The sequence below is a fragment of the Candida parapsilosis genome, contig 005569 (genome assembly GCF_000182765.1).
Source record: "Candida parapsilosis strain CDC317 annotated contig 005569".
NCBI lineage: Eukaryota > Fungi > Ascomycota > Pichiomycetes > Serinales > Debaryomycetaceae > Lodderomyces > Lodderomyces parapsilosis.
Genome location: NW_023503278.1, coordinates 2,019,465 through 2,042,219, shown reverse-complemented (window position 1 = coordinate 2,042,219; position 22,755 = coordinate 2,019,465). Strand labels below are relative to the sequence as shown.

Genomic DNA, 22,755 nt, shown 5'->3' with positions numbered 1-22,755 from the left:
ACCACACCACACCCTTTCACTACTCATTTTCTCAAATAAAGTTTCAATTGCAAGTGTTTTCTATTTTTAGTTCTCGTAAAAGCCCAGAGGAAGCTTAAGCTGCTCCAAAGGCAATTCTTCTTCAAACCCCAGTACATATTTGTTGTCGGCATATGCCATGTGTGTTTCTGTGTTTAGTTGGATAGCTTTCTTACACAAGACATACACTCTTCTATATAACATGCATGTTGTTCGAGGTGATTATCCAAAGACGAGTTAAACAAAAAAATGTAAACACTACTTCAAGTGCAGAGATAGGTTATGATACCTATTTCGACAAGGCAAATGGTGTTGGTTGGAGGAGTAAGCGTTTTACCCAAGTCTTGTTTCTCACTTTTTTACCAACTGCTTTTATTTCGAGGAATATAGTACGCGCTTTTTCACAAAAAACGCCCGTTTTTGACAGCTCAGTAAAGCACTCTTCAATTCTCGTTCCGAGTGTGGATAGATGGCTGGATGTGTTTATGCCAACACACACAATATAGTAACATGGAAGAATCGGCAACTAGAAATGTAACACATACCCGATCAAACATATACTGCATATTCCTCTCGATTCATTTCTGTGTAACATTTCACTCCAATTTAATCCTGATTTGGACAAAATATAAACAAACACATAATGTTCTTTCTTGAGTTTATTTATTTGATCGCAGTACACTACCTCTTCAGAGGCTGTGTTTTCTTTTACAACGTTCGGAAAAGGAAACCAGTTTTTCAAAAGGAGGATAGTTAGGTCAAGACTGAAGCAAAGCCTCACAAAATTTGATTGTATAGAGCGTTGTTATTTATTCATACAATACGAGAGTCAGAGCAACGCGATATATTTTCATAGGATACACAGATAACCTTCCCCCATATTTTACATTAACCACAATCTATCCTTTTCTTTCTTTTTTTCTTGTCCTTCAAGCATACATGACAGTACGGTATTATTCCCTTGCCTCACTTCAGTGTTTTCCCCTGACAAGATAATTTTATTATTCAAAATCACTAGGGGAGGCGGTTTTTGTTAAATTAACTGCATCCGACACTGTTTTTCTTCCATTTCCTTTCAAAAACAATACAGAGTTTTCTTTGAAAAATCTCTGTTTTCGCGTTTGTGTCACATGACACGACCAAAAAATGAAGAGCTTCCATATTATCGTCAAAAATCTACAAAACACTCCTAATCTCTCTTTTTTTTTTTTTTTTTTTTTTTAATTTAACCTGAAACGGGAAATATTTAGAGGTTGCAAAATATGTAAAAATTATAGAACCAAAGAGAGAGAGAGAGAGGAAACGGATAAACCGCCTCTGTGTCTGCAGAATAACCCTTTTCACGCTTTTTTGCACAAAAACCTGTACATTAAACGGATTTAAAACATGCTTTCTATTTGGTAACCAAAAAAAGTTAAATTTTTGTAGAAGATTTTCCAAACATACAGAAAGAAAGATTACTAGCAGAGAGACAGCATTGGAGAGACAATATTTGATATCGTGTGACCATAAACTCTTGTTTGCACTCTGAAGCTTTGAAGGAAGTAGGGCTCATGCTAGTTTGAGCGAGTTGGCTTTAGCTTTGAATAAAATACCATTAGAATAGGAATCAAACTCTACACTACACTCTATTCAAAGCTCTTCTATTTTGTATTTTTCAGGGAAATTGTTTATCTAAAAATATCCCCCGTCGTACTCCTTTCCCGGTCCGATACTGGCTTTGAACGCATCGTAATCGCATGTAATGTCTATACAAAAAAAGAAAGCGTTTATCAAATTATTGCAAATATCTGTACATTTGCTTCAATGAAGTAAAGAACAGGATGAACAGATTCGGTCAAATATAGAACCCAATATTATAAAGCAAGCATCATCGTGCCTATCTTTCACCAATCTAGCTGGTTGAGTTTAGTGAGATGTTGTGCAGAACTAAGCAGACTAGTCACTGCCAATTTTCCGTCAATTTTTTTACCAGTTTTCTTGAAATTGGTTTCTAAAAGCACAATTGTAGACCATTTTGAATCTACATGTGAGGCAACACACTCGCAATCATCGAACAAAATGCTAATTTCATTCGCGGTCAAATAAGCCAAACATTGGTAAATAGAACAGAAGAACTGCCAAAGTGTTAGAATAGGTTTTCAATACAAATTAAACCTTTTGAGTCATGTTGTTGATAATGGGGCGTTGTGTTCTTTACATGTGATACGAAGAGTAGAGGTGCTCCTATTCTATTGGATATCGACCAACTTTGCAACTCTTTTGCTCAAAATTTAATAAACAAAAACGAGGTGGGGAGCGATCTCATACAGCACATCATAAGATGAATACCAAATGCCTCTGGAAATTAGTACCCTCTTTCTTACTATCCTTTTAATCCCAGAATGTGAAACATGAAACATGAAAAATGAAACATGTCAAGATTCTATCAAATGAAATGTCTTCCATCGAATTTTTTGTGTCCAGTGTACCAATTTGTGCCCTTCTGCAACCATCTAGCCGTCAACTATTGATGACAATTTTTTTGCTCATTCACAATGTGATTTCTCAAGCCCATTCGTATTATTAATATCATCAGAGGTTCCAGATTTCATTATGTACAATGACGTGAATGACGTACAAAAAAAAATAATACGTCACTCGGATAAAAAGACAGAACTGCCCGCAGATCTATTTTAGTTGCCACTCCGTTCGGCGCTCCCACACTCATCTCCAATCGACAAAAAAACAAGGGAGGAGAAAATAAGTAATTTTTCAACAAAACCACCACACTCTCCTTCTTATTTACAATCAGACCTACAATAACCATGTCATCATCATCATCTTCCAACCGTAATCCATCATCAGGAACATCTTCCGGTGTTCATGTACACAACAATTCCTCCGATGTCAATGCAAATGCTACACAACCCAAAATTGAAGAAATTGTCGATGATGATGATGATGTTACAACTGACGCCAATGAAGAAGAAATTGCATTTTTAGATGTATACGTTCGTTTCAATCAAGATTCAGAAAGGGATTATTGTTTCCAAATTAATACCAAGACGACGTTTGGCGATTTGTTCAAGATTTTCGAAACATTGCCAATTGCATTACGACCAAGTGTGTTTTATCATACCCAACCTATTGGATTTCAAAAATCCACTGCTCCTGGATACTTGACCGAGGATGGGAATTTTTTGTTTGAAGATGATGCTGCCAAACAAGTGTCTTCCATTATTCCCAAGGAAGAATTGGTTAATGTTCATGTATGGCCAGGTCAATTGATTTTACCAGTTTGGAAATTTGATTATTTCACTTGGTATTCAATTCTTGGGTTATTGGCAATTTGGTTGTATACTGATTTACCCGATTTTATTAGTCCTACTCCTGGTATTTGTTTAACTAATCATGCTACTAGATTAATGGCATATGTTGCCAAATCAACTGGGTTTGTCAATGTTGAACGTGCATTGCTTAAAGATTTAGAAGATCCAGTGGATGTGTTGTTGCAATGTTTCTTTTTTGGAATCCATATTGTTAAAGTTGTTGTCATCTTTTTGTTTTTGTTTTCTGGTGCATTCAATCCAATGAAACTTTTCCGTTTACCAGGAAGTGTTAAATTGAATGTAAGTCAAGATGAATTGGTTGCATTGGGTTGGACAGGAACTAGGAAAGCTACTATTGATGAATACAAGGATTTCTACAGAGAAACCAAGATTAAAGAGTATGGAGGAATGGTTCCTGCTCATCAAAAGGGTTTGTTCAATACAATTAGACATTTGGGTGTTCATTTGAGCCAAGGCGAAGGTTACAATACCCCATTGACTAAAGAGTATATGGAAACCACCATGAAGCAATTGGAAAAGGAAGCTAAAAAGAACCCCAAAGAATTTAAATTACATTTGAATTATGAATGGTTTGCTGGCTTGGGATACACATTTGCTAAATTTGCTGATGGGTTGGATACGAAACAAACTGCTGATTTGATCAAACAATTTAGAAGGTATGGATTGTTTTACAGTGACCCAGTGTTTAGTGCCATTATAAATGCCAGAAAACATCAAGATCCACAAATAGCTCAGGATATTGCCGATTTACCGCAACCTAAAAAAACGGAGACCAAAGAACCAACTGAAGCCGAAATCAAGGAGACTATCGATGCAGCTATCAAACAAACCAAAGAGGAGACAAATTAAGTGACGAGGCGATTAGGATAATGTAATATAGTTGTTGAAATTAGATAGAATTTTGTTGAGCTTTGTTACTTGTAGAAAGAAGATAGGCTCTCTTGTTACGCCAATTGATGGTTCATTTTGGCTGTATCTTCTCTGAAAAGCCCAAATTCTCCCAACAAAAGGGTAAACTCTCAACTAAATCTAGCTTCACAAAGTTGAATGTTTTTCAGCCGTGTGGTGGGGAGTAATTTGAAGCCACCTTCTTTTGTTTTATCTTCACATCTCCTCCTTTCGGCAAGCAACATGGGTTCATACTGCATACAATACAGAGTGAGTGTAGGAAAACCCATAAGGCGTATCTGCACACACACACACACACACACACACACACACACACACACACACACACACACACACACACACACACACACACACACACACACACACACACACACTTTTGAATACGAACTCCTGCAACAATTTGACAGGAGAAAAGATCTACGACTCACTACAACCATTTTAACTCACTGCTGTATTCAAATTAAAACCTCACACTCAGTGTTCTGTTCCTCAACGTAGCTGAGATACGCCTCTCAATGAAGAAAAGTTCTCCTATTTTCCATCCTTTTGGATAATTTTGTGTGATTATCCTGAAAGTACAAGATGTTAAATATTTGAATCTGGTCTGTTATGGTTTTGAGAGTTTCCTATTGTGCTGTGGCATTCGGAGGATGTGAGTGTATTTTGATTGAATCTAATTGGTTGATTGAAAATGCACAAGTGGTAAACCTAAGAGTGTTTGTGTGCTTTGGGGGGGGTACAGTTTGTGTAACAATTTTAAGTTTTCTTGATGGTGGGGGAGGAGTTGTGGAGAGTGGAGAGAAAAATCCTAACTCTACAATGCCCCTGTTTCGAAATACAACAAGAAAAGCTTGCTATTGTAATATCATAGGGAAGAAATTGTATGATCATTAGTATATCACTTTGTTTTATAATGTGCTTTTCAAAAAGGTCATCGCAATAGACTCTACCCATGATTTAGTTTGTCTCCCCACTTTTCTCGTTCACACCATCTTATTGTATTATTGTGTGTTTATGCCATTTGTACTCCTATTATTTTATTATTCTCATTCTTAATATACAGTACCTCTATATCACCTGTAAAAACTCCATTTAAAGAAAACCCTTTTTTTATATCGATACATTTGTCTTAATGTTCTCGAGAAAATCCTTTCATACCAAGTAATCATAAACAACAGCACAACGATGGCTACACGTATCTATACACCATCTGTGCATACTACATCACTACCTTCTCCTTGTGAATCGAGTTTAACATTGAACCCAGCTTCAGATATTGTGCAACAGTTTGATTCCAAATACTTGTCTACTTATTTACAAAACAGATTAGCTGTTATCAAGCAGGAGACTGAGAATGCTAGACTAAGGGGACCTATTGGTTATTTGCAAGCCACCGAGGAGGAAGATAATGTTGAAGAACAGGAGCAAGTAGATGGTAACGGTGCACAAGAGATTAATCATGCTGGCTCATCATCAATCTCGAAAATACCATCCAATTTGCAACAAACGGAAATAACCATCATTTACAACCATCAAGAAATCACCATCAAACTCACTTCAATACAAAGTCTAATCAACTGTTATGCTTTAAATAAAATCACCGTTGATCAACTTACCATCAACCATTTGTTCTTATACTTGTTTTATCACCAATTAGTCCTATTCCCCACTCGACAACACCAAATATTTATTGGTCAATTCAACATAATCCATTTGGGAAAATCATACATCTTTCAATACACAAACAATAGCAGTAACAACAACACTACCACCACTAATCCAAGAGATCGTCCCATAGACAGCTTGTTATCTGACCTTAGAATCAACCAATATCCCAAATTGTTTCTCCACATTAGAGAAAATACCATGTCAATTGGCAATCAAAAATTATCCCTTGTTGAAATTGGCAATTTCATATCAAGAATTGTCAACTTTGTTGATAAATCATCCGGTCAAGTGACTTATGTTGACACCATCAAGATGAAGTTAAAGAGAAGTAGATCTTCTCAATCAAATACAACGATAAAGAATAATAGGGCTAGAGCTGATGATGGTGATGGTGGAGCTGATGATATTGATGATGAAAAAATACTGAAGAGAACTAAAATCAAACAGGAATTGGTGAGAGTTTTACATAGATTGTATTTTTGAATAAGAATAATGCATCTGTAACTTTATAGTACCAATTGGAAACCGTATCATGACTTTTCTCTCTACGTTTAGATGGTCCACTTTTCAGAAACATACTGCTACCCAACTTGTTTAACGTTAGTGGCGAGTATTTTAGTTCCGACCACAAGAACACCGCATTCTATACACCCTGATTAATATCAAATAGCTTTGAAATTCAATTCTGTGTGCCATACAAATATTACTCACATTTACCCGCTTTTCGAGAAAATGCAATTGCAATTATTAATATCTCGATTATGATGCACGAAGATTTCGAACTAACCGAATTTCAACATGCCTTCTTTTGAATTTTGTTTTGTTAGCGTGGCGGCCACTTTTTTTTTGGTCATGAAGTTTGGCCGCAGATCCCCTGCTTCACCTTTCTCACCTGTTCTCTTAAAGATGGGCTAACAAAGAGCAGCTGTAGTACACTCCCTCGAACATCCACAAAAACAACCTACGTCTTTTCTGTTTTACTATTATGATAGGTTTCTTCTTAAATTACTCCTATAGAAAATAATGACTAGGAACAACAACAACAAAAAAAGAATGGGTTTGTTTCGTTATATATATATACCGCGTGATCGTGATGATGATGACAAATTATCCCTTTATTTTCGTTGCAACCGTGAAGAAGCTGCAACTGCATCTAAAAAGGAACACTTGTATCTTATTACTTCTTTTCTAATCTCTTCTCCCCAACTTAGTAACCCAAAGCAGACAATTTCTTAGCAGCTTCAGATTCAGCAGTTGAAGCTTGAGCAGCACTCAATTTCTTGGTCAAAGCCTTCTTCTTGGCGTAGTATTCAGCTGATTGTAATTTTCTCTTTTCTTCCAATTTTTCAACAACTGATTCGTATTTCCAACCAACTGAAGTGGACAATTTACCAACGGTGGTGTATTTTCTACCTGGCTTCAATCTCAAGACTCTCAAAGCTTGTGGAACGACAACTCTTTTCTTCTTGTCATATGGTGGTGGAACACCTTCGAAAACCTTCAATCTTTCCAAAGCAGCCTTTCCTCTAGCAGTCTTGTGTGGAATCATACCTCTGATGGCCTTGTACAAGATTCTTGATGGGGCTCTGAAATGGAATGGACCTTTGGTCTTGTTGTATCTGGTAGATTTTCTCAAGTAATCGTGGTACTTCAATTTGTTTCTGAAAAATTCACCAGAAATGTTTAATTCTTCACATCTAACAACAACAATCTTTTGTCCGTTAAGAATTTGTTTGGAGATGATAGAGGCTAAACGACCCAATAAGTGGCCCTTACCATCAATAACAACAACTGGTTCGAATGATGACATGGTGATGTATGTATGTGTAGATGATATAGTGGAAAAGGTGAAAAAATTAGAAGAAGAAAAAAAATTTTGTAAAGTGAGAATGATGGTTAGGATTTGACTTTGTGATGAAAATTTGGATGTTGAGAAAAGAGAGAATTAATTCGACCGAGTTTACTTTTTTCTAGTGCTAGAGCGAGCAAGTTCAGCACGGTCGGCGTGCGAACCACCCGGCGAGAAGAAAATTGGGGTTTTTCGTCGCATGGAAGCGAGAACTTCAGTCGCACTTTTCACCACAACAAGTTGAGTTTTTCCACTGCACGTGCAAACACTCAGGGTTAAGCCCTGACTTCCCAAAAGAGCGGGATAGAGATTTTCGAGATACGGGTGCGAACGTGGAGCATACAACTATTACAACCAACACGGTGTAGTTATTGCTTTTTTACTGTAAGATATATCTCTGACTTCTAGTTAGCGTGATCAGTATGATAGTTCAATCCGAAATAAAGGATACAGAAATGGGCATAGAAGTGGCTGACATGTGACCAGTTGATACTAATCGTGGAACGGTCCAATAAAATAGTCACACAAGAAGATTATATGCACAATAACACCTCTACGACACTAGTATAGACTTCAAATTTCTCTAGATCTTTGTATTCAATCATGATGATCTGCCTCTTTTATTTTGTTGATTGGCACTTTACTTATCACTTTTTGTAGTAAATAGCTACTTATCCAACTATACTCACAAGGCAAGAATTAATACCTCAAAGGCCTTCCAAATTCAATTGTGTAATTATTATGCTGAGCTTAGTGACACAGAGGTTTCCATGCGGACCAACCACAATGGTTGCAACGGAATTTAACGCGACTTGGGCACTGTTGATATACATATGTGGAAAGGAAGAAGAAAGATACACTGAAAAGAAATCTAATGCTGCACAGCACAAGTTGTCATTTAGTAAAGTTGCTGCAATTGCATTGGTATTGTTTGCAATGTTGGCGTCAGCGTGAGTGGGTTAATTAAGGGATGCTGAAAGTTTTTTTTCTTTTTGACTTGCCACATGTCCGCGTAGAATGGACTGCCATTGGAGAGTAACAAACTTGAGTGTGGTTTCCATAAGTTCACCACTTTCATAATTATTTTATCACTGGTCCCATTAAAATTTAACGATGTAACATCAACTTCTAAATTTACGAAGTCGTATTTTCTTTCTTTTTTGTCCGAACACGGCTGTATTTGCGACTCGGTCACGCGCCTATCAAACCATTTAATTTTTCTGATAAGTGAGGCGTCACCGCCAAAAAGCTACATCACCATGCCTTTAGTGCCCTCTACTTTAATATTTAACTTTTATTAACCTATAATGCTTTCTCAACAAAATTTTCACCTTGGTACTTGAATTTTACCCTCATTGATTAATGAATTAACCACACTCAAAATTGCATCCATTGAAGCTTGGCTAACATCATGATTGATTCCACAACCCCATCTAGACACTTTTTCTCCACCATCATTCAAATAGCTCAATTGAACATATGTAGCAGCTTTAGAAGCTGATCCAGTACCTAAGGAATGCTCTTGATACGTTACAACTTCAAACAATGTGCCGAATTTCTTACCAATGGCATCAATAAATGATGAAATTGGCCCATTGCCTTCTCCCTTCATCACAATCTCTTGTCCATTGATGGAATCATTCAACTGAACGAAAATCTCCCGGCTATCATTCTTGCTCTTTGTAATTTCAAAATCAACAATGGATAATGGTGTTTGAACAAGGTACTCTTTTTCAAAAACATCAACAATTTCATTGATTTGCAATTCTCTCCCTAATTGATCAGCTTTAATTTGAACAATTGATGAAAATGCCACTTGTAAATGTCTAGGTAAATCCAAACCCAATGATCTTAAAATCACCCAGGCACTTCCACCTTTGCCTGATTGTGAGTTAACTCTAATGACAGCTTCATAAGTTCTTCCAATATCCTTAGGGTCCAACGGTAAATATGGCACTGCCCATTGTCCATCATTACGTTCATAGCTGAATCCCTTCTTTATGGCATCTTGATGTGATCCACTAAATGCACAAACAACAAGTGAACCACTATATGGTGCTCTTTCAGGAACTTTGATCTTGTTACAACGTTCACTAACATCAATTAAACTTTGCAAGTCAGAAAAGTCCAAATTGGGAGCAATACCTTGTGTGTACAAGTTTAATGCAACCGTGACTAAATCAACATTCCCAGTACGTTCACCATTTCCGAAAATACATCCTTCAACACGATCAGCTCCGGCGAGCAAACCCAATTCAGTAGCTGCAACACCACAACCACGATCATTGTGACAATGGACGGAAACAACCACTTTTTCACGTTCAGTGATGTGTTTACAGAAATACTCAATTTGATCAGCATACACGTTAGGTCCAGCAACTTCAACCGTTGCCGGTAAATTGAAAATCATCGGGTGTTCAACACTTGGCTCCCATGCTTGTTTCACAGCTTCACAAATTGCCACCGCAAATTCAACTGGAGTATCAGAAAAACATTCTGGTGAAAATTCCAAATTCCATTCAGTTTCACTCATTGCTGGATCATCCTTGGTTAAACTCTTGACTAATTTAGTAGTTTCAACCGCTTTGGCAATAGCATCTTCTTGCGACATACCAAATACGACTTCTCTAAACACATCTGAAGTAGCTAAATAAATATGAATAATGGCCTTTTTTGCACCCTTAACCGATTCAACAGTTCTTCTAACTAATGGCTCCCTAGATTGAGTCAAAACTTGAATAGCAACATCTTCAGGTGCATTCTCAACTGCATACCGAGTGAAATCAAAATCTGTTTGTGAAGCCAGAGGGAAACTCACTTCAATTTCCTTAAATCCAGTATCAATCAATTTATGAAAATATTCTTTCTTTTCCAGTATTGACATTGGATCAGGTAAAGACTGATTACCGTCACGCAAATCAGTAGATAACCACCTTGGAGCCTTTGTCACTACTTTGCTTGGCCATTCACGATTGTCCAATTTGATTTGTTTTGGTGGTGGGTATTTAGTGGATGGGGTTTTGAGCATGTTCTTGTACTGTAGTTTCACAGGTGAAATACGTGATGCCGCTCTCGAAAAGAGCTTAAATTGTGGGAACATCATCGTAGGGGCGTCGTTTTGGGGTGGATAAGGTCTATGAAGTAGGAGGAAAAAAGTAGTGGTTACTTTGTAAAGTTGTGACAATAGGTTGATGATTTTGAAAAATTGAGTGAAAAATTCATGGCGTAACCTTCACTTGCCCCTCTTTTAGTCACAGCGATACCGGTAGTAACACAAACAGAAAAATTATACCAAACATCTCGACTTCTGTATTGGGAAGTAAGTATCATGTTAATTGTCACACGATTGCTTCTATTATTTTTTTTTTCTCTTGTCTTCTCTTCTCTCACAATACCTGATTTTTTTTTCAAACACCTCATCTCTCGATCAATATCATCTCATATCTTTTTAAATTTTTTTTTTACCCTCAATTGAATAACATTTACCCTGCAAATATCAATCTAAAACAATGGCTAAGTCGGTAAAAGATAAGAAGGTTGATAAGAAAGTTGCTAGCAAGAAGGATGCTAAGGTGACCAAGCCTGAGAAGAAGGTAGAAAAGAAAAAGAGCAAGAAGGAAGAAAGCTCATCTGAAGAAGAAGACGAAGAAGAAGATGAAAGTTCATCGAGCTCATCTAGTTCAGACTCAGAATCGGATTCAAGCTCCAGCTCTAGTTCTAGCTCATCATCAAGTGAATCATCAAGTGATGAGTCTTCATCCGATGAAGAAGAGGAAAAAGAAGAGGCCAAAGAGGAAGTTAAAGTAACTAAGAAGGAAAAGAGATCTGACTCCAGCTCCTCTTCCTCCTCCTCAAGCTCATCCAGCTCCGAAAGTGAGGACGAAGAAGAAGAAGAAGAGGTTGAGGAAAAAGTTGAAGTAAAAAAAGCTTCATCGTCAAGCTCATCAAGCCTGAGTTCAGAGTCGGATTCCGATTCAGACAGCTCTAGCTCATCAAGCTCATCTTCATCTTCATCATCATCATCATCATCATCATCATCTGAATCCGACTCAAGTTCTGATTCCGACTCCGACTCTGACTCCGACTCCGAAGAAGAAGTCAAAGAAACACCAAAAAAGCGTAAGATTGAAGAATTGGAATCTACAACTACACCAGACTACAAGAAAGCTAAGTCCGAATCAACCACAACTACTGCAACTGACGAAGAGCCAGCTACCGTCTTTGCTGGTAGGTTATCGTGGAACATTGATGATGATTGGTTAAAGAGAGAATTCGAACATCTTGAAGGTGTGATTGGTGCCAGAGTCATTATGGAAAGAGCCACTGGAAAGTCAAGAGGTTATGGATATGTTGACTTCACTTCTAAAGCAGCTGCTGAAAAGGCTATCGAGGAAATGCAAGGTAGAGAAATTGATGGTAGACCAATCAATTTGGATTTGTCCACAGGTAGACCCCATGCCACTAAACCAAACAACGACCGTGCCAAACAATTTGGTGACCAACAATCTCCACCATCCGATACTTTATTCATTGGTAACTTATCATTCAATGCTAATAGAGATAAATTGTTTGAGATTTTCGGTGAGTATGGTAATGTTATTTCATGTAGATTACCAACACATCCAGATACTCAACAACCAAAAGGTTTCGGTTATGTGCAATTTGGTTCTGTTGATGAAGCTAAAGCTGCTTTAGAAGCTTTGAATGGTGAATACTTGGAAGGAAGACCATGCAGGTTGGATTTCTCCGCTCCAAGAGATAACAATAATGGAGGTGGATTTGGTGGTGGTAACCGTGGAGGTCGTGGTGGATTCGGCGGTGGTCGTGGTGGTGGTCGTGGTGGATTTGGTGGTAGAGAAAGATCAGCTACACCAAGTGGAACACCAAGAAAATCACCAGCTACTGAATTCAAGGGAACTAAAAAGACCTTTGATTAGATTTAAGGCTCGTAGCTGTGTTGGGGGGAAAATATTTTTGTGTGAATAGATAGCAGAAATGTGCGAGGCGTAGTAAAGATAATTTAAAGGTTTTTGTATACTAGTTAAAGCGTATTTGGTTTTGAGCTTAAATCGTTTCAGTTTGGTGATGTTTATTTGTACACACTGAAAACCTTTTTTTTTACAACTTTAAGTCAGATCCCTTTTTGTTTTTTTGATCTTAAAGTTGTAATTTATTTCTCTCGGCATAGAACGAAGGTTGCAAAAAGTCGCAAGAGAAAAAGAAATAAAATTCCTTTGCTTAAATTTCTTAGGCGTGTTGTATTTAACTGACAGGTAAAGTTGAAAAAATCCAGTAAGAGGACCATACCTAGAAAATTTGCTCTTTGGTTGAGAGACTTTGGAGGATATAAATTGGGGAAGAGGAGGGAAGGAGATCATCTAGAGTGCAACGAGCACTTTAATTTTGTGTGACTCAAATACCATCTCTGGTCGAATTTTGACAAAACCCTGAATAATTTTGGCAGAGGGTACCAAAGGCCATGATGAAACACTTTGAGGGTGGCTCTAGACTTTTTGTCAGCTATGACTTAAGGTAATTCCCTGAATCTCCTAGTAATCCTAGTATTGTAGAAACACACATAAACTGAATCCAATATGTCTTTAGAGAGAATGGAAAGATGAAAGTGGGGCTCCGCTTCAAACTTTACCCAGTACATCATCATATCATCTGTGATGGGTGAGGGGCAGCGGGAAACAAAACATGGTGTATCTTATCGTAAAATTTCTTACTAGACATAACGTTGCATACCGGGATCAAGAAACTCGATGCTTTAAAAGTTTGAGCCATCACGCCCTTCCCATCAGCAATAGAGTTCTGTAAAGCAAACATTGTTGGTGTGAAACATTGTGAAAAGCGCATATCACCTGATGTTGGCTAACGAGTCATGGCAATAAAATTTACGCAAGGAGAGTTTTTTGTGCTGATTTGAGACAATAGACACTCATGTTTTCTGCGCTCATTATTCGCATTTAATGGGGGATTGACTCGGCACGTCTCTTTACAGGAAAACAAAGAAGAGGTGGGACAATAAATACATGGGTTTGGCATGAGCGAACTTGCTAAGCTCACCATTTTTACCCTGCCTATTGAAAAGGGGGTCAACATATATGAATACTGACGATACATATAACTTTGAATAATGATTGTCGTTGTATGATAGGTTGCGACATTGTATTACGCAAAACAAAAATATGACATTGGCAGAATTAAATTTGCTATTTGAAACATTTGAGAACCTGTCTTTTTCTTTTTTGAAAAACCACCAAAATGACACCTTAAGCTGGCATTAAAATATATGCGTAGTCCAACCAAAGAGATCAGTGAGGCCCTATATATAAGCTGAACTTTGAGTGAAAAGTTGGCACAGAATGCCGTCTGATACTCCTTTTCCCGTTTCTAGTATCTCTTATATACAGGAACACATACACACCATTCGGTTGGTAAAAGAAAAAAAAAAGAAACAAAGACGATAAGTTATCAACGACACACCACTGGATAGACCAAAACCATTCAGAGCTATACATACACCCCCGATATACACACTTTTTAGACAAACACTTAGATTATACTACAATATACTTTTCAGCTTGCTCCTTTTCTGGCTTGTACATGCACAATCATAGAGTATAAATCTTAGCCGACAAGAGACAACTCGGGAAAAAAAAAAGACAAACAACAACCAGTGACACAGCCAAAACACATAGACAGAGAGTACACCACTCACTTTTTCCTCCTAGAGCGATACAGACAACCCACGCGCCAAATGAGAAGAGCTGTATCCAAAATACTACCTTCTCCGAGTGGTGGTAACTCGATATCATCATCGTCTTCGAAACTTGGAAATTCTTCGTTTGCTTCAGCATTCAAGTTGGATTTCAGTGCAGTAGACGAATTTTATGTACAATTGGATCATCCTCACAAAACTTGGCTACCTGGAGATGAAGTCTCAGGACAAATAGTTTTAATATCAAAGAGAAATTTGGCAAATATAGTCATTACTCTTTCATTGATTGGATTTATCAAAATAAATGCTTCTTCACATTCCAAACTAAGACCACTAAAGCATACATTGTTTGATCATACAATCAGGATATACGGTGGTAATGACAATATAGGTGGTGACAATGAAGAGTTTGCCAATGGGCTAAACAAGGGAGAACATGTGTTTCCATTTATTGTTAAACTACCGAATAAAAAAGTATTTACGTCAATTGATTTTGGAAAAGGATCGATCAATTACCTACTCAAAGCATCAATTGGAAATGCATCGTCATTCACAACAGACATGTCCAATAACCTACCTACTTCCCCTGGTGAGTTACCGACGGGTAAAAAGAAGTCACTGCATAATCCTTCCTACACTTCAGAAAAGTTGATCAATCTAATCAATCCAATAGATGTATCAACATTACCACGACCTAAACCAAAGAGGTTAATATTGAAAGATCCTAGGGGAAACTTGACCAAGGACAAGAAACTACTGCGCACGCAATCGTCAACATCAACTATAAATACCGTGCATACATTTGGCACCATTTCATCAAATAATCTGGATCAAAACTCAGTCAATGAACAATCCTCTCATACAAATTCTGCCGAACTTGGGCAACATCCCGATAGACTGACACTAAGTGTCAATAAACCACCATCTACTATCAAAGTCATCTTGGATGTACCGCAACGGGGATACCTACGAGGTGAATCCATACCAGTGAAATTGACAATAAATCATTTGAAAAAGATACAGGACCTCAATGGGATAATTATAACTTTTGTTCGTGTTTGTCGACTAGATAATGGTCCAGATGGAGTGGTGGAGAGCTTTAGAAAAGATTTACAGCAAACTGTACTACCATTGTATGTTGACCCCGTGAGTTTGAATTCAGAAGTTAAAACATCACTTAGAGTACCACCAGATGCATTCCCCACAATTACAGGGTGTCCTTTGGTGTCATTTCAATATTTCATTGAAGTACTAATTAACCTATCTGGTCGTTCAGTTAATGTCGATCCTGATCTTGTGGCCGACAGACATCTGCCTGATACAAACAATAATCATCAAAGCCAACAACAGAAAAATACCACATCAATCGAATCATTCCAATTCAATTTCAATTCAACGATACAACATCAAAAGGACCGGTCTACATTCATCAATACTGATCGATTCAAACGATCAAAGAAATTTCTCCAATTGACTAGTGAAATTTGTATTGGAACTCATCGGCTGCAACCTGAGAATGAAGAAGTACAAACTCTTTCATCAACTGAACCTACAACTACCACTGTATCGAGACGTTCTTCATCCTCGTTATCAAACTCAAACATGTCACCAGCGTTGTTCAACTCATCGGGCCATCCATCACCGCAAATACAAACGACATCATCAAATTCACCATCTTTTTTCAACCATGCCACGCCACTTTCCTCATCAGTACCGGGAGCACACAACGCTGGTGCAAATTCAGCTGCAACAAGTGGTTCAACGTTGTCAACATCGGCCATTGCAGCTACAAATTCGCCTCAGCGTTACCCATATATAAATTCAATACCCGAATCCACCGAATTGAATCATTTTCAAACTCCACCATATTCGTCCAATGCAGATGAGTCACATGTTGGAGATGCACCTTTGTACAATGAAGATCACACAACTATACTGAATGAATTCATGCTGAACTTACGTGAGAATTCTGGCTTATCCGAGAAGCAAAGGATGCAACAACACGAGTTCAGTTTGTTGCCCTCTGCACCACCAGATTTGGATGTGGATGATGGTGATGACGAGGACGAGGAGGAGGAGTCTTTAAGAAATGTGAACCAAGGTGATGAGAGCCATGGAACGGTACAACAGAATCAGCATGAAACAGTCCACCATCAATATCCCGGTAATAATGGAGGAAACCACCCTCTGGCACTCGACGGCGCAAACGCCCCCATTAGTTTCTTTTCATACAATCAACCAACGCCACCACAATCACAGTCCGGCCAAAACAATGATAATGATATCGATAATGAACAACGTACCCAAAATGATCACTTTCGCGCTCCTTCATCATCGACTCATCTTAATCCAACGAGCTCATTAGCTCATCAGTTGTTCAATGATGAGGTAATTGACCATGTCCCTAATTACATGAATGCCGAGAATGATCAATTACTTTCGCAATCGCAATCGCACATTGCCACGCCATCACAACAAAGACAACAGGGACAACAAAATCAATAATCATAACAAGTTGAATCAGAAACATATTTAAATAATGATGATGATATTCTAAAGACTCATTTTCTTGTACCCCTCTAAATGCTACTGCTTTCACGCGATCCTCCTTTCTACATAACTCTCCTTTTTGCAATAAAAAAAAAACTTTCAAAATTATACAAAATTAGAAAATGTCCATCCATATTCGATGAACTCAAGGGGGGTATACAAAAATTTCACAAACAGTCATACATGAAATAGAGCCATAATTGTCCAAGCATCAACCAACATGCACCTTCAGTTCACTTCTCTTCATACAGTACTAATCAAGACACGTATTATCAAAGCTTTCTCCTCTGCTTTAACTATTTTGGGCCAAATACAATTGCTTTTGCAATGCTGTGACATTGTTCTTCAATTGATCTCTCTCTTGCTTGATAATATACAAATCAGCCTCGAGGTCTTTAATCTTCATATTGAAATGTGCATTACTAATGACTCCTTCATCATCTTCAACGTCATCAGGATTGACAGATTCATATGCATCAGTAAATGCATCATCCAAAACTGGCGTTGCTGTTGACGAGCCATTATTCTTTTTCAAATGGGCAGATTTAAACATCTTCAACTCATTATTTTCCTTAATCAACTTATCCATAAAGTTGCGTTGGTTATTCAATTCTTCTTGATTCAACTTCAATGCTTTTGATGTGTTATTTACCGATTGTAATGATTCTCGATAATTATCTTCCAAATTTTTCAAATTATTAATACGTTGAGTCAATTCTTGACGCAATTGTGAAATTTCTTGATGGCTAATTTCATCATTTTGCTTAGAGATACGCAACAAGTCATCAACTTGTTGTTGTAATTTAGCGACAACGGGGTTATTTTCTGGTGTTGCTGTAGGCGAAACTTCACGTGCTGAGGGATGTTTGACATTCCATAACGAGACTAAGCTTTCCAACTGGGTGGAAATATCTCTTCTTGTTCTAGCCAGGGATAAGATAGACCTATTGTCACCGCTTGCGCTTCCTCCTTGTGCAAATGATGCTTCATCATCTTGTTCAAGCTCAATATCATCATCATTATGAATAGCTCTATAATTTTCAAATTCCAAATTCAAATTTTCAAATTTCGTTCTCCAATCATTAATCTCCTTGTGCAAAACTTCTTGATCTTTAACTTGATATGACAATTTTTCAATTTGCTCTTCTTGTACTTTAATCACTTTTTGGAACTTGGCCAATTCGCCAATTTGATTATTCATAAATGGTTCAAATTCAGCAAATTGATCATGCAACTTGCTATTTTCTTGTTGTAAATAGAGCAATTTATTATTCAATTCTAATCTTTCCAACTTGTATCGACTCAATTCTGATAAATTTGTCGCAGTTTGTGGCGCTTCGGGATCCCAAGCACTTGGATCAAGGCTCAGTTTCAACTCGTTAATCATAGCGTCTTTATCATTGATTTGACGTGTGTAAACATCAATGTCATTTTTGTGGGCCGATTGTAATTGCGTATTTTGTTGTTGTAAGGAATTGATCTTGTCATTTGCGGTTTGCAATTGTTGACTAGTTGAAGATTTAACTTGATCCAACTCATTTCGTAAATCTTCAATGATTCGATTCAATCTTGTGTCATTTGATGATGAGGTGGTTGAGTTGAAGGGGGCTGCAGCCTCAGTCGAGCGGACGCTTCTGTTGATGGAAATTGGTTTTATAATGTCATCTTCCTCTTCGTCTTCTGTATCCCTACTATAACTCTTATCATGTGCGTATGATGATGCTTCATGATCGCTAGTTATATCAGGGTAGTGAGAAGTCAGACCATATGATTTATCAGCAAAACTGGATCTTCTGTTTTTAGATGCTTCTTCGATTGTGTCTTCATCATCGTCATCATTATCGTAGTTACCTCCCAAAGTTCTCTTCAACACTGAAGCATGTCCAGCAGAATTTCCAGCAGCACCAGCAGCGGCAAATGCTGCAGCTACACCAGCTCCTGAAACCCCATTGGTGACCACATCTTCATGATCATGGTTGAATTTAGGATCAAGTGATCTTCTTCTCAAATAGTTTCCCTCATCGTCATCACCTTCTTCATCGTCCGTTACCAAATGTCCATTAACTGGCTCACCTGCTTGAGAGTTGTTAGTTTCACGATCAACTTGCTCATATGGATTCACATGTGGTACAATATTTTCCGCCTCCTCCTCTTCTTCCTCATGATCAGTATGTGAGATTGTACCTGAAGGAGTATCAACATCAACGAAATCAGCATGACGATTCATTGTATTTGTTGATAATCCTCGATTCAAGTCAGTACGATCTGGAGGTGGTGGCGATGCACGTGGGGTTGCATAATCTTCAGGACCAGTTGAACCTGTTCTTGAATGACGATCAAATCCTTCGCTAGCCTGAGCACCAACTGCAGAAGCTGCAGCTTTTCTTGGTTTCCTTGCTCGCTCAATAGGTTCAGACATAAATTGATCAACAATATTTATATCCAATTCGTAAATCATTGTTCCAACTTCTGCACCATTAAAAGTCTCATAGGTATCGAAATTATGTGGATCAGCAACAATATAATCATTCTTATCACCACCCATAATTATCAACTTGTTGTATTTGGGTAAATAGGTCATTGAGTGTCCACATCTTGGTCCCGGGCCATTTTCCTCAGCGCTTTCCAACAACTTGTACCAAGTAAAAGTCTTCAAGTCCAATACATAAAGATTACTGTAAATGACACCACTAAAGTCATTACCACCATAAATGTACAATCTATCATCAACAACACATGCTGAATGTTCATTAACTGGTAATGGAATAGTCCCATTAGTTTGAATTTGTTGCCATTTTTCCATTTCAACATCAAATTCCCATAAATCATTGGAAACTTTTTCATTATTGTAAACGCCACCAAATACATAAATCTTATCCTTGTATACCGACATTGAGTGGTTGGTCAATGGTGGTGGCCTGAAATTGTTTACGGGATCAACAATTTTCCAACTAGCTTTGGGTGACTTAAATGAATTCAATTCAAAATAATACATATCATTGAACACATCATTTTCCAATTGTCCGCCAAACAAATAAAGCCTCGATGACGAGTTGTTTACTGCAACAACGCCAATTGTGTGTCCATATCTACCATTGGGCTTGTTCAAGATATGGCTAGGGATGGTATATTTATGATTGTTGATGTTGAATAAGTAGAAATTATTATCGGGGAACCCATGTTCATCTGTTTCAACTGTATCCCCGCCATAAATGATAAAAGCATTACCACACAACACTGATGAGTGACCGACTCTAGCAGGTGGGTTGTTATTATTAGTAACTTCGATATTTTCAGCCGAATAATTCAACACTTCACCACCATCATTACTTTCGTGAGGTACAATTCTCCATGTATCGCCAAACACCGATCCATCTTTCAAACCACCCATGATAAACACTTCATTCTTATCACTTGAAATGGCCGAAGCTGCATGCCTATATCTAGGGAATGGTGAATCAAAAATCTTGAACCTATTCCATGGATTAGTGACATTCAAATGTGGTGGAGCACGAGACTTGTAAGGAACGGTTGATGGATCTGTGGTGATGCCAAATGGTTCCAGGGTATAACTATGAAGATCCTGAGCGACCGGCATATTGTGTTTGCTTCCTTGTTGATGTGAATATGAGTGATGATCGTCGTTTAAATCTTCTTCAGCAAAAGTGTGTCCGTACCTTCCTTTTTCGTGTCCTGAGTGAGGTGGGGAATTTGGCGCTTGAAATGATGCTGATGATTTAGAAGTACGACTGCTTCTGATCTTTTCTTTTCTTGGGGAGTTTTTGTTGGACGAAGTGGTTGAAGTAGCTGTACTATTCTTTCTTCCAAATCTGAATTTCTTCATGGGGACAAACAAAACTTCAAGGGAACGGCGGCAATTGAATTAAATATATATATATCTGTTCGAATACCCGATTGTTAATGTTACACAGATCTGCTCTTGTGTATGTTATTATTGACAATGCTTTGATCTTCTTTGATTTTTGATTAAACTTGTTTTTTGGTTTTTTTGTACAAATTCTTTCTTTTTGGCGTCAAAAAAGGGTAATAATAACAAAATGGGGAAATTTTTGATTCTAATGAAGTAAAAAATTTAATAAACCTAAATCAGGCAATTGATTTATTGATTGAGTTTTGTGATTGAAAAGGTGTCGATACACAAATACGAGATTGATGTGGTGTATTGAGTCTGTGTTGGAGGTAGGCTGTGTGTGTATATTTTACTTTGTTGTTGATATTTTTGAATTGGAATGGGGACAGAACCTATTCATTATATAAAGAAGGGTATAGTGTAGTACATACATTGTTTATTGTTGTTTATTACACAAAGCAGCACTTTGGAGAAATAAATAAATATTCCACGACATTTAAAGTCAGACATTTTTTTTGTACGCACAAATTTGTCTCTCCACGACATTTATGTCACTCTTTGTGGCATGTGATTCCGTTAACTCATCTGGCGTTTACCCAATCGGGCTGTTGAAAGTATGCTGGTAATAATTTTACATTCTTTTCTTTATTGTTGTATACACAGTCTACTCACAAAAGCTTGTTTACAATATTTCTACATTAGACCATTTGTTTTTTGGACGTACTGGTGTACAAACTTTAAATGTTGGTTGACATAAAAATCACCCAAAAGAGTAATTATCAGGGGGAGAGGCAGTTTCTTAGACGGTTATCAATGTCCCACGCATAATGTTCTTATAAAAAGTTTAATTTTGCAATCAATCGGTTAAACAGTCCAATTTGCAACATGTGTCTGTTTCTTATATGCCCTTTACTCTGTTTGTTTATTTTTTGCGGTTCTCCATTCAAAGCAACACCTAGGGACTCTGTGTACACAGCTAAGGTCGTCCTTATAAGAATGCACTTTGTCATCAATAGTTCGAAGTCTCTAGTCGTTTGTACCGAGGAAGAGAAAGCTTATTAATTCCAATATTGAAGAATTTTGTGTTGTTAGTGACAAAAAAAAGTACTTCCTAATTGGGTAATTTTGTTATATTAAAAATTATACGACACAATCAACTTTTTGCATCTCACACAAAACCTAAACACTCATCAACGAGAGATCTGTCTGAGGGTAACCACTTGAATAGACTTGACAAGTTTTGGTCTCAGTGGTCCAACGACAAATGTTTTATAAGTCTTTCCCATATTAGTATTGTTGCAGCATTAAATGGAAACGAAAGTAAACGCACAATTGCATGGAAGTCGCACTAAGCCCTGATGAACTTTCTCCGATATCTAAATGCTTTCAAACAGTCAACACTTTCACTTCTCCTCGATTACACTTTACACTTCCTCTTTTGCCTCGTAGGTCCCATTGCAAGAGCTAGCTCACTAGCAACCATTCCGTGCACGGCGATGTTGAAGATAAATGTCGCAAAATTTGGTTTACTGACGCACAATACGAACAACATATAGACAAGAGAAATTGCTAAATTAGGAAAGTGCAATGCATCTACCATCACTGACTGAGAGCTCACTTCAAATCAAAGCAAATATCGGAACAATTGGTGAATGGATTCTGCCATATGAAAGAGACATTCAAAAACTCGACTAATCGCCATCTCGACTTCGGTTTTCAAAAATTTCGCATTATAACCATTGCAAAATAATCCTATTAACAATCATGTCGTTAATACTCAAAACCAACCATCGGTAAAAGTCAAAAAATTTGCATAATTAGTGTTTAAAATGAA

At 37.6% G+C, this 22,755-nt stretch overlaps 7 protein-coding genes across 7 annotated transcripts; 4 read left to right on the top strand and 3 right to left on the bottom strand. All coding sequences in view use genetic code 12, as the record gives it.

Annotated features, from left to right (window-relative positions):
* Positions 1-2,825: 2,825 nt before the first annotated feature.
* Positions 2,826-4,199, top strand: CPAR2_109650 (uncharacterized protein; the record flags this gene model as incomplete). Its single annotated transcript, XM_036807252.1, has 1 exon — positions 2,826-4,199. The coding sequence occupies one exon, from the start codon at positions 2,826-2,828 to the stop codon at positions 4,197-4,199; it is 1,374 nt and encodes a 457-aa protein (XP_036664107.1).
* A 1,245-nt stretch (positions 4,200-5,444) lies between these two features.
* Positions 5,445-6,410, top strand: CPAR2_109640 (uncharacterized protein; the record flags this gene model as incomplete). Its single annotated transcript, XM_036807251.1, has 1 exon — positions 5,445-6,410. One exon carries the CDS (start codon positions 5,445-5,447, stop codon positions 6,408-6,410), a length of 966 nt encoding a protein of 321 aa, XP_036664106.1.
* Positions 6,411-7,134: 724 nt separating this feature from the next.
* RPL16A (60S ribosomal protein uL13) lies at positions 7,135-7,737 on the bottom strand (the record flags this gene model as incomplete). The annotated part of the gene is made up of 1 exon (XM_036807250.1): positions 7,135-7,737. The coding sequence occupies one exon, from the start codon at positions 7,735-7,737 to the stop codon at positions 7,135-7,137; it is 603 nt and encodes a 200-aa protein (XP_036664105.1).
* A 1,366-nt stretch (positions 7,738-9,103) lies between these two features.
* On the bottom strand, positions 9,104-10,876 carry LEU4 (2-isopropylmalate synthase; the record flags this gene model as incomplete). The annotated part of the gene is made up of 1 exon (XM_036807249.1): positions 9,104-10,876. The coding sequence occupies one exon, from the start codon at positions 10,874-10,876 to the stop codon at positions 9,104-9,106; it is 1,773 nt and encodes a 590-aa protein (XP_036664104.1).
* Positions 10,877-11,285: 409 nt separating this feature from the next.
* On the top strand, positions 11,286-12,713 carry CPAR2_109610 (uncharacterized protein; the record flags this gene model as incomplete). The annotated part of the gene is made up of 1 exon (XM_036807248.1): positions 11,286-12,713. The coding sequence occupies one exon, from the start codon at positions 11,286-11,288 to the stop codon at positions 12,711-12,713; it is 1,428 nt and encodes a 475-aa protein (XP_036664103.1).
* A 1,826-nt stretch (positions 12,714-14,539) lies between these two features.
* Positions 14,540-17,005, top strand: RIM8 (Rim8p; the record flags this gene model as incomplete). The annotated part of the gene is made up of 1 exon (XM_036807247.1): positions 14,540-17,005. One exon carries the CDS (start codon positions 14,540-14,542, stop codon positions 17,003-17,005), a length of 2,466 nt encoding a protein of 821 aa, XP_036664102.1.
* Positions 17,006-17,342: 337 nt separating this feature from the next.
* KEL1 (Kel1p) lies at positions 17,343-20,894 on the bottom strand (the record flags this gene model as incomplete). The annotated part of the gene is made up of 1 exon (XM_036807245.1): positions 17,343-20,894. The coding sequence occupies one exon, from the start codon at positions 20,892-20,894 to the stop codon at positions 17,343-17,345; it is 3,552 nt and encodes a 1,183-aa protein (XP_036664101.1).
* Positions 20,895-22,755: the final 1,861 nt, after the last annotated feature.